Source organism: Mobula hypostoma, chromosome 7, assembly GCF_963921235.1.
Source record: "Mobula hypostoma chromosome 7, sMobHyp1.1, whole genome shotgun sequence".
Classification (NCBI taxonomy): domain Eukaryota; kingdom Metazoa; phylum Chordata; class Chondrichthyes; order Myliobatiformes; family Myliobatidae; genus Mobula; species Mobula hypostoma.
This window is the reverse complement of record NC_086103.1, coordinates 150,651,322-150,663,571: the sequence shown is the minus strand read 5'-3', so window position 1 is coordinate 150,663,571 and position 12,250 is coordinate 150,651,322. Positions and strand designations below refer to the sequence as shown.

At 40.2% G+C, this 12,250-nt stretch overlaps 1 protein-coding gene across 4 annotated transcripts in view; it reads right to left on the bottom strand.

Annotated features, from left to right (window-relative positions):
* Positions 1 to 12,250, bottom strand: part of LOC134349656 (protein furry homolog) — a 293,846-nt gene that overhangs the window by 48,326 nt on the left and 233,270 nt on the right. For all 4 annotated transcript variants that reach the window (XM_063054280.1, XM_063054282.1, XM_063054284.1 and 1 more), the window contains exons 44-49: positions 8,809 to 9,413; positions 8,100 to 8,197; positions 7,843 to 8,013; positions 5,269 to 5,409; positions 3,338 to 3,517; positions 86 to 247 (exon numbers count right to left, since the gene is read on the bottom strand). In XM_063054280.1, coding sequence (XP_062910350.1) covers positions 86 to 247; positions 3,338 to 3,517; positions 5,269 to 5,409; positions 7,843 to 8,013; positions 8,100 to 8,197; positions 8,809 to 9,413 — 1,357 coding nt within the window. The remainder of the gene's footprint in view (positions 1 to 85; positions 248 to 3,337; positions 3,518 to 5,268; positions 5,410 to 7,842; positions 8,014 to 8,099; positions 8,198 to 8,808; positions 9,414 to 12,250) is intronic.

The following is a 12,250-nucleotide window of genomic DNA, read 5'->3' as shown; positions in this document are numbered from 1 at the left end:
TCAGCAACACATATTAGGTAACATTTAATGTCAAATTCCAACACAAGTTGGAGGTGACAAAGCAAATTAAGAATTTCAACCATACCTGTGAGAACTGAGGTCTCTTCCAGCTCACAGGAACTAAAACATTTGAATTAGAGCTTGATGAGGTGGATGAAGTGCTTCTGGTGACAGCTATTGCCCGTGGTTTTCCATCTCTCCCTGATGGACCATGCAAGTCATCATAATTTCTTCCAATCACAGGAGTCTACAAAATAAACAAGAAAAAATTATATTAACTTCTTCTGACAAATTGCTATTAACACATTAATTTATTGAGGGGTCAACAGTGGAGAGGGTGAGCAGCTTCAATTTCCTGGGCATCAGCATCTCAGGGGATATCTCCTAGGCCCAACATATTGATACAATCATGTAGAAGGCATATCGGAAGCTAATCTTCACAGGAGTTTAGGGAGATTTTGTGTGTTACCAAAGACTCTAGCAAATTTTGACAGAGGTACAGTGGAGAGCATTCTGACTGGTTGCATCAGTGTCTGGTATGGAGGCTCCAACGCACAAGATCTAAGGAGGCTGCAAAGGTTGTTGACTCAGCCAGCTTTGGCATAGGCACAAGCCTCTCCACTACTGAGGAAGTCTACAAAAGGCAGATCCTCAAGAAGATGACATCCATCATGAAGGACCCTCACCATCTGGGACATACCCTCTTCTCTTTACTATCATCAGGGAGGTAGTACAGGAGCCTGAAGATGACACTCAATATTTTAAGAACAGCTTGCTCCCCTCTCTCATCAGATTTCAGAATGGTCAATGAATCCACGAACACTATTTACACTATTTCACTACTTCTCTTTTGCACTAATTCATAAACACAAGAAAGTCTGCAAATACCGGAAATCCAAATCAATGCACACAAAATGCTGGAGGAACTCAGCAGGTTGGGCGTCTTCCCCCCTTCCCTTTCAGTCCTGAAGAAGGCTCAGGCCCAAATGTCATTTACTTCCATAGCTGATGCCCGACCTGCTGTTCCTCCAGTATTTTGTAGGTGTTGTTTTGCACTAATTATTTATTTTATTTCTTATTATAAGTAATAACAATCTTTATGTCTGGCAGTATAGTGCTGCCACAAAACAACAAATTTCAGGGCATATGTCAGTGATAACACACCGAGAGGTCTGATACTAATTGACAATAATTTTGCATCCTCCCTGGCCACACAAGAGATACCAGAGAAGTGGAGGATGATAAATGTTCCATTGTTCAAGAAAGCTAATAGAGATAATCCTACGAATTACAGACTAGTGAGTCTTACAACTGCGGTTGGCAAATTAATGGTGACAATTCTTAGGGACAAGATTTACAACCATTTGGAGGAGCATATTCTTATTAGGGATAGTCAGCATGATTTTGTGAGGGGTAGTTGTGCCTTCTGAATCTGATTGAATATTTTGAGGAGGTGAGAAACATATTGATGAAGGTTGAGCGGTGGATTGATACATGTAGATTTTAGTAAGGCATTCATTAAAGTTCCCCATTATAGGCTCGTCCAGAAATTCACAAGGCATGGGATCCATGGAAACTTGGCCCTGTGAATTCAGAATTGGCTTGCCCACAGAAGGCAGAGGGTGGTAGCAGATGGAGCGTATTAAGCCTGGAGGTCGTGACTAGTGGTGTTCCACAGGGATCTGTTCTGGGACCTCTATTTGTTGTGATTTTTTATAAATGACTTGGGATGAGGAGGCAGAAGGGTGGGTTAATAAGTCTGCGGATGACACAAAGGTTGTTGGTGTTGTGGTATAGTGCAGAAGGTTGCAGGTTACACATGATACAGACAGGATGTAGAGCTGGGCAGAGAGAGTTCAATCTAGAAAAGTGTGAAGTGATACACTTTGAAAGATCAAAAATGAAGGCAGAGTAGAAGGTTAATGGCAGGATTTTTAGCAGTGTGGAGGAACAGAGGGATCTGGGGTCCAAGTTCATAAATTCCTCAAAGTTGCTGCGCAAACTGATAGGGTGGTTAAGAAGGTGCATATTTTGCCGCCCTTCATTGATTGGAGGATTGAATTCAAAAAGCCATGAGGTAATGTTGCATCTCTATAAAACCCTGGTTAGACCACACTTATGGCGTTCACTTCTGGCCGTCTCATTATTTATTGAGATACAGCGTTGAATAAGCCCTTCCGGCCCTTTGAGCCCTGCCACCCAACAATCTCTGACTTAATCCTAGCCAAAGCATGGGACAATATGCAATGACAAATTGACCTACCGATCAGTATGTCCTTGGACTGTGGGAGGAAACTGGAGCACCCGGAGGAAACCCATGCGGTCACGGGGAGAATGTACAAACTCCTTGCAGGTAGCAGCAGGAATTGAGCACGGATCACCAGTACTGCAAAGCATCGTGCTAACCACTACTCTACCATGCTGCTCCAAGCTTGTAAGAAGAATGTGAAAGTTGCGAGAGGGTACGGAGATTTACCAAAATTCTGCCTGGATCAGAGAGCGTGTCTTATGATGAAAGGCTGAGCAACTTAGAGCTTTTCTCTTTGGAGCCAAGGTGGATGACAGCTGACTTGGAGGTGTATAAGATTAAAAAAGGTATAGCTCAAATGGAAAGCCAGCACCTCTTTCCCAGAACAGCAATGACCAATATGGAGGAAAGTTTTGGGGAGATGTCAGAGGTAGTTTTTTTTTTAAACATTGAGAGTGGTGGATGCCAGTAACACACTGCCAGGGGTGATATTAGAGACTGATGCTGTGGGGACATTTAAGAGAGATAGACACAAGGATGGAAGAAAAAATGGAGGGTTATAGCCTGTGTAAGAGGGAAGGATTAGACTGATGATAGAGCAGGCTTATATCACATCATTGATATAACAATACAACATTGTGGGCCAAAGGCTGCATACTATGCTGCACTGTCCTACGTCTATAATACAAAGGAAAAGAGACTTTGGTGTACATGTCCAAGAATTTGTGAAAGCAAGAGCACAGCTACATAAAATTGTGAAGAAGGAATATGAGATACTTGCCTTCATTAGCCAGTGCAGAGAATATTAGATCACAGAGGTTATGGTACAACTACATAAACATTAGTTCAACTACAGTACCTGGTAACCACACTGGAGGAGTGGAAGCTGAGGGTGGATCTTTTTGGGGTATACAAATTATGTGGGGCATAAATAGGATAGACACAGAGAAACCTTTCCCCTAACAGAGGTGTCTGCAGTCAATGAAGTCCTGGTTAACTATTTCAGTAGAGTAAGGCAATATCACACAGAGAATTAACTGGATTTGTACTAGGTTGATTTGGAAATGAAGGCTCGGGAACAAAACATACCTCAGAGATATCAAAGCGAAATTCTAGTGTCTTCCCTGGCAACTCGTGCGAAGCATTTTTCCATATTCGATGCATATCCACTTGAGAAGGGTCACCGTACTGATATGATGGTAAGACCAGACTGGCAGATCGACAGACCACTAGTTTAAGGATGTTTAAGGCCTCCTTCCAATGAGCACTCTGTAAAAATGATGTTAAGACAAATTATTTTCAAATATTATGATAGGTGAATATGTCTGAAATCCACGCTATTAAATGTCAATTGCTTGTCCATACTCAGTTCTAATGCAGTGCAGAATGGGTTTTCTTTTTTATTTTTCTTTCTTTGTGCCCCAATGGGAATGGAGTCCTAATTTCATCATAAGCAGACAAGACTTTTAATAGGTTGGAAAGGACATGTGCTATTTTCTGATTCATAATTTAACTCTGTTTGTATTTTTATAGGCACCATGGGCAGCAAATAAATTCTAATGTGACAACAATGTACATTTGTGCTGCACATGGTATCAACTGCCATGTTGATGAGGTTATTAATATAGTGATTTCAAGTCAATAGGAGAATTACAACATTAAGATTGCAATGTCAATCAGCATGCAAATCTTAATTGATGCCAAACTTTTGGGGTACAATATTTTATCTAAAGCCACCTTTTATTCAGTAGCATGTAGGGCACCCTTCCACAAATAAAGTCCTCATGTTATGCATGTTCTTAATAAAGACAAACTTGATATGGGTTTCTATTAGACTTCAACCCTGTGTACGAAAACCAGGTCACCATCGTAGCTTGTGGTTCTGGGTGAACCCCTTGCATTGCCTACTGGGAACTGAAGTTCTTTATTATGCACACATAATAACATAGTTTAAATAGAGTAAATGCAAACAGGCTTTTTCCACTGAAGTTGGAGTGATTAGAACTAAAAGTCATAAGTTAAGGATGAATTGTGAAATATTTAAGGGGAACCTGAGGGGAAACTTCTTTTCTCGGAGGGTGGTGCAGGTGTAGAACAAGCTGTCAGCAGATGTAGTGGATGTGGGTTTGAGTGCAACATTTAAGAGAAGTTTGGATATGGATGGGAGGGTTATGGTCCAGCTGTGGGTTGATGGGACTAGGCAAAATAACAGTGTGGCATGGACTAGATGGGCCGAAGGCCATGTTTTTGTGCTGTAGTACTCAGTTCCAAGGTTGTCAAGCTGAGGAGTGGAAGAGGGGACAAGCTCCCACTACCTAAAAGTGCTCCTCATGGCATGCACCTCAAATAGCCTCTGATAACAAGTCCAACTCCTGGCCTTCTCGTGTGGCTTAGCTTCTAAGCCCGACGGAACTGTTTCTACTGACAGGAGAAGGGGCGAAGACGGGTCCTGGTGCTTTAAAACCAGTGCTTCGGGTAGATGGAGCTCATCAGCCTGGGAAGGCAGTCCATCTAAGAGAGGGAAAACTCTGATTTCAAACCTTCGCTGCCTTGTGGCCATACCCACTTATGGGAAAGGCTTCAGGAGTAAGTCTTGAGGACAAATCCGGAGCTGGAGTCCCTAAGGCAGTCTCTCTCAACCTCGCTCTGGCAACTCCTGTGATGTCACTGGTGCCAAGTTGTATCGGCCCTTGCCCTTCCCTTGGACAACATCAGTGGCGTGGAGAGGGGAGACTTGCTGCTTGGGCAACTGCTGGTTTTCCATACAACCTTGCCCAGGCCTGCTTCCTGGAGAGACTGAAGCAAGACTTTCCAGGCGCAGATCCATGGTCTCGCGAGACTAACGGACGCCATCCACTCTATGACTACATTAGTCTCAATAAATATTTTTCACTCTACAGAATCTTTATAATATTGATAGCACTGACTGTCTTTGCCGATATTGTGCTGCTGTCTCTTGGCATGCAACTTCATGAAGGCCAAGACCAAAAACCAAAATTAATTATTGATTAATATTTTACCTGAATAAATTTTTCAATGATCTTCAGGACCTCAATGTTCAGTTGCTTGACAGGTATGGCAGCTAAGTCTACATGGCTCAGAAGACTGTGGATGATTTGCAGTAGTGATTGTTGCATATTGGGAAGACCTTTATCCAAAAGCTGTTAGGTCAAAAGTGCATTTATTAGTTCACTTAGAAGTTGATTTCACCTTTTGTAGATCCATTACAGTGATGATGTTAATTTAAATACATTTTAAATAATTTCAAATCTGCAATAACTTTGTCCCCTTGTACCTGCTGTCACATTCAATAAGATCATGGCTGATCCTTTACCTCAATGCTATTTTCCCGTTCTTCGATTCCACTCATATTAAAAATCTATGCTTGAATATACTCAGTGATTGAACCTTCACAATTCTTTTGGAGAGAATTGCAATGACTCACTACATTCTGGGTAAAGATACTTCTTTTCATCTTTGCACTGAACTGCCAATGCCTTAACTTAAATGTCCAATCACAGATTTCAATGCTGCCCAGCCTTTACTCCTGCATGCACGTGAAGCCCAACAAATTTTAGTAAGATTCCCTCTCACTCTTCTAAGTTCATACATAAATGCATTAAACTATTTTGTTTGCATATTTCCCTTTGCAAAATTGCTTATTCATTTGAGTGAAATTTGGACCATGAATTTAGAGGTTCGTGTCCTTCAAACTTAAGATTCTCTGAATTCTTCAGCTGGGCAAACCAAAAGAATGAAAATTCTTCATGATTTTAGGCACAAAGATATTGCTCCAAAAATAAATGAATTAATTGCTTTAATATAAACATACAAACAAATGTGAATAGATATAATGTTTATATGTATTTATGAGCTTAGAAAAATAAAAGGTGATCCTAAAATATAGAAAATTCTCTTTCAGTTTGATGAAGAACATGCATGAATAAAGTTTCAGCTGATTTAAGGTGTAATCTCAAAATGTTTTGGGCATAGGGGAATAAATGATAATACCTTGCTACCATTTGATATGTTCCTTGAGGTAGATGAAACAACATCACAGTATGCTTTTGTAATTAGGGCTTATGTAAATTTCTCTCCTGGTTATACCAAATTCGAATTGCAGCAATGATGCATGGTTCATATTGTTAATTCCTCGAAGAACTATACGAAGGGTGATTGATAAGTTCGTGGCCTAAGGTAGAAGTCAATCTGAGAAAACCTAGCACATTTATTTTTCAATATAGTCCCCTCCTACATGTACACACTTATTCCAATGGTCGTGGAGCATACAGATTCCTTCTTTGTAGAAGAGGTCCACAGCAGGGGTGATTGATAAGTTCATGGCCTAAGGTAGAGTTGAACTGCACGTGCATGTAACAAGAGCGTCTTGGACCTCCAGGTGGTCTACAGCAGGGGTGATTGATAAGTTCATGGCCTAAGGTAGAAGGAGATGAGTTATACAGCTCTTGTTACATGCATGTGCAGTTCAACTCTTTGAGTGATTATGCAGAAAGTTTGACATTAATAACTCATCGCCTTCTATCTTAGGCTACAAACTTATCAATCACCCCTGCTGTGGACCACTTTCTGGAGGTCTAAGACACTGACTTCTACAAAGAAGGGATCCGTACGCTCCATGACTGCTGAACTAAGTGTGTAAATGTAGGAAAAATAAATGTGCTAGGTTTTCTAAAATTGACTCCTTCTACCTTAGGCTATGAACTTATCAATCATCCCTTGTAGGTAGTGCAATTCTTTGTACAGTTACACCCAAACTTCAAACCTGATGAAACTTGGGAGGCAATAAATTAATATACGTAACACACTGTAATGGTTTCTCTGTAATGTTCACTGCTGAAGTAACAGTTTGTAGCAGCAATGTTTGGGTTATGGCTGGAGATAACTGGATTGTGGTGTGCATGTTAGCCAATCAGGATTTTGTTGCCCTGTCTTGTGAATCTGGAAGGAGTTTATTTCACTGGCTTTTGCCAGAGAGAGAGAGAGAGATGAGGAGAGAAGGTGCGAATGGAGAGATTTGGTAGACTACCAGATGGGGTGGACTTGGAGCAAGGGTCCGAAGGGCAGCGACGATCAGAGGAGGTCGATGGTGAACGATCGGATTATCAGTGAACTCCAACTTTGTGCAACAGACTGTTTAATAAGATTGGGCCCTTTTTTCTCTTTTATTTCGTTTCTCTACTAATCGTATCATCCAAGTAAGAATTATAAAGCTTAATCGTTTAATCGCATATTGAGTACTGGTTGTTACTTCAGGATACTGATTTGTAACAGGGAACACATCGCACAACGTCCACCCAAACGAGATTTCTCAAGTTTGGCCAGGCCGGGGGTCATCACCCCCTTTATTAAGCTGCTAGGCGAAGCAAGAGTTACATATAAAATCCAGTTCAATTTGGATTTAGATCAACACTCTGACTTCTTATTTATTATTAAAATAAACACACAAAAATACAGAGAAAAATCCTGTAGATACTAAAAGCTCACAACACAAAACAGGTCAATAAATGACTGTGGATTCGATCAGATATCTAAAGAATATAAAGCAGTATATGAAGAAAACTTATTGCATATACCTCAGCCAGATAGGTAACCAAATTCAAAGTGATTTCTGTAAATGATTCATGAAGGTAACGGCAAACAACATTAACCCATGTTGCACAATCTCGCGTATAGCTGTGTGTCTTGTATAAAGTCATCACATGTGCCAGGTTTGAAAGCTTAGGGTTCTTTTCCTCAACACAAACCTAATGGAGAATAGAGTAAAAGTATTTAATATTTACAATGTAAATTGAAGTGGTTTTTAAGAGAATCTGCCCGCTAAAGCACAAACCTGGGCTATTCGATCTGCAGCGTCTTTGCAGAACTGTGTTGGGTTATCAAAATGCTGAATCAAATGTGGAAGAAGGCATAGAACATTCAATGGGAATCCTGAAGTAAGTAAATAAAAATAGTCAATTACTTCTCCTTTTCAATTAATTTCTAAAACTATTCATGACATGTTTCTAATGTTAATCAAATCTTACATGGAAAAGATAAGCATTGAAAACTTTGATTCGTGATATTTATTAAAATATTCAACAATCTATAACCGTCCCACTGTCTTAAATTATTTAAGCAACAAATTACTAATCAATAAATAATATTGGTTGAAAACTATGCAATTTAGGAAGACAGAAAGTTTCCTTATTTCTAGCTTGTAGCAAACCAGAAAGGTATTATCATGTTACAAATACAAAAGAAGAAAAATTTCCCTGCAGATCGATGGCTTGTTCATCGATCCAAGAAGGAAATTTTAAAGTATTTGTATGAAGAATAAGAAGAGAATTCACCTTTAGATAGTAGAGCTAGAAGAAACTACATAGCTATATTAGCATACTGTATTCTTTCTTTGAAATTCATTCCATGGATGTAATGGTTAAGTGTTTATTATATAGTCTTGAGCTTTCCTTCACGTAATTAGTAAAAATAAAAATATTCAACAACTAAAGATCATTACAACATGAACTGTAGTATTTCATAGAGTTAACTTATGCATTTACCTACGGCTTGCGTTAAATCTACCAATGAAATCCGAGAAACAGGAGTTAGTTCGCTAAAGAGCTGTAGAGTTAGGTCTGTAGTAGATAGAGAAGTAAATCCTTTCAGCAATAACTGCTGTAACCCAGAGAAGTTAGTCCATTTTAGTTGTCCTTGTACTTTTTCAAGTTTTTCTCTTGTTTCTGTCTTGTCCAAAGGAAGATGAATCAGAAGTTTGATTAACAATCGCTGTGCCATTTGGTATTCAAATTCAAAATCTGATTCCATCAATGCTACAGAAGACCAGAATATTGTGGCCAAAAGATTCATAGGATTATTAATATTGGTAGGGTCAATAATGTTGTCTTTAAGAGAGGATGAGCTGCGGGTTTTCAACATGACTTGTTGTCCATTTGCCTGGATTCTGTCCAATGTAGCACTTCGTGGTGGATCAGAGGATCTGTCTGAAACACCAAATTTCTTTGGCACAGAGAAGCTTCTCTGATGCCTGCTGCGTTCGGCAGTAATTCCACCACTACCCAATATGCCTGATGTCAGATTTAGTTGTCCAGTGCTCTTCCGGCTTGATGCCAGTTTAGTATTCATCATAAAATCAGGAGAGGATGATCTATTAAAAAAACAAAATAAGAAATTAACATAACATGATTCATCGAGAATCACTCCTAAGTGCACTGAGAAATTTATAGAAAATTCCTTCTTGGTACAAAGCCATCTTGATCACATAAAACTGCCTAGAAACTTTAGGACATGGTAATGGATGCACTGAATGGGCACATCAATGGGTAATCAATAACCATTGGCTATAGTCACAAACACTACTGACCAAGTTTCAACTGTGAGAATCTGCTGAAGGTACTTTATGAGAGACTGGATTGGGATTATAAGTGATAATGAAACTGATTGTATATACTGAGGCTGAGGTGGTAGTAGAAATGGAGTGGGAGAGGAGGATGAGGGGAAATTGGATAATTCCCCAGTTCAGAGGGAAATTGGAGTTGTGGACAGACATGTCAGAAATTGGGATTGGAAATTGACAATGTTAAGGATGGAGGGTAATACAGGTACTAAGAATTCAGAATTGGGGACTGTTGTTCAGAGTAAGGGATAAATCTTAACATTGAAATTACAATATCAAAGGTGGGTAACAGAATAATGGAGCATGTTGGGAACCCAAAATATTTAACAGAATTCTCCTGAATAAAAAGCAGACATCTGACTTATCATTGCAATTGAGATGACCCTTCCCCAAAATGTTAAACAATATAGTGGGTAATGGGGTATTCCCTCTAAATAGCACACAAGTCAACTTGTATCCTTCTAATTTCCTACTGCCTGCCACAAACTCTCTTTCTTTATGGCATCTGTGTTCCCACTGTAGCAAGAGTGATAGAAAACATTCATCGTACAACAGTACAAGACATCATTATTCATCCACTATGCACACAGAGTTCACATTCCAAATATGCTTAGGGTTCAAGATCCAGATTTTTATTTTTACAAGTTTTATTTCACAACTCAATCCTGTAAAATCCAGGGGGATTGTACAGTATTTCCAGGCTGCTGGATTGTCTTCCTAGAAACAGTGACAGAAACAAAAAGGACAAGAACTAAAACTTAAAAGAAGAGGGATAAGAGCAGGATTATGAAAAATGCTTGGACAAAACTGATGGTTTGATTGAATTCAATATAATATTTCATCATACACCAGCCAAGAACTGCATGTCAAAGAATTTTTATGTTAAATATAATTGGAAAGAAAAATGTCATTGATAGATTTATTGCTCTCCCTAGTGAAGCAAATCCCAAGTTGCAATAAAGAATGCCTTTGTGATATGAATTTCCTTTCCTTATTTTTTTGTCTTTTTTTCCCTCTTATTCTGAAGGCAAGAACTCATTCTGGAGAAGACTTTCATAGATGGATGCTCTCCAGTGTCTGAATTAAGTGGCTATTATTCATCTGTGGAAGCATATTTCTGTGCAGTACAAATCTATGACTCTATGACCAAGGATTAAAATTTCACTCTGAATGCTCCTAATAATTCATCACTTTAATGAATTTTTAATGATTGAGATGACAAAATTATTTTTGACACATTTACATTGGGAGGGAAATGCTGTTATACACTCAGTGGCTACTAAGTACTTCCTGTACCTAAAGAAGCGGTCACTGAGTGTGTGTTGATGGTCTCCTGCTGTGCAGTCCCTCCACTTCAAGGTTCCACATGCTGTGCTTTCACAGGTGCTCTTCTGCATACCATTGTTGTAGCGCGTGGTTATTCCAGTTTCTGTCAGTTTGAATCAGTCTGGCCATTCTCCTCTGACCTCTCTCATTAACAAGGCATTTTCACCCATAGAACTGCTCCTCATTGGATGTTTTCTGTTTCTCGTACCATTCTCTGTAATCTCTAGAGACTGTTATGCGTGGAACTCCCAGAAAATCAGCAGTTTCTGAAATACCTAAACCACCAGGCTTAGCACCTATAATTATTCATTTGTTCTGAACAGCAACTGAACTTCTTGACCACGCCTGCATGCTTTTATGCACTGAGTTGCTACCACATGATTGCCCGATTAAATATTTGCATTAATGAGCAAATGTACAGGTATACCTAATAAAGTGGCAACTGAATGTAAATTTCATTCTTGATCGCAATAGATTAGCCCTGGGTGGAAATGTTGTTTGTGTAGAAACAATGGGACAGAAAATGATCAGAGTCCATTGTGACGGAATGCACAATCGAAAGATCTTGGACCAAGTGATCGGGGGACCGCTTCGTTGAGCACCTCCGCTCCATCCGCCACAACAGACAGGAACTCCTGCTTGCCACCCACTTCAACTCTGCTTCACATTCCCATTCGGATATGTCCATACATGGCCTCCTCTACTGCCATGATGAGGCCAAACTCAGGTTGGAGGAGCAAAACCTCATATACTGTCTGGGTAGTCTCCAGCCCCTTGGCATGAACATTGAATTCTCCAACTTCCGGTAATTCCCTCCCCCTTCCTTCCCCCATCCCAGTTTCACTCTGCCCCCTCCTCCATCTGCCTATCACCTCCCTCATGGTTCCACCTCCTTCTACTATCCATTGTGCTTTCCCCTATTCCTTCTTCACCTTTCCTGCCTATCCCCTCCCTGCTTCCCCTCCCCAACCCCTTGATCTTTCCCCTTACTGGTTTTTCACCTGGCACCTACCTGCCTTCTCCTTCCCATCCTCTCCCCACCTTCTTTATAGGGCCCCTGCCCCCTCCCTCCTCAGTCCTGACGAAGGATCTCGGCCCAAAACGTTGACTGTTCGTTTCCACGGATGATGCCCGACCTGGTAAGTTCCTCCAGCGTGTTGTAATCAAAAGATCTGTTAACGTTCAATGATGAATCAATGCCAACCCTTTTGCCCCCCAACACGCATAAAGTCTGTATCTTAAGCCATGCCTCTATCAATGCC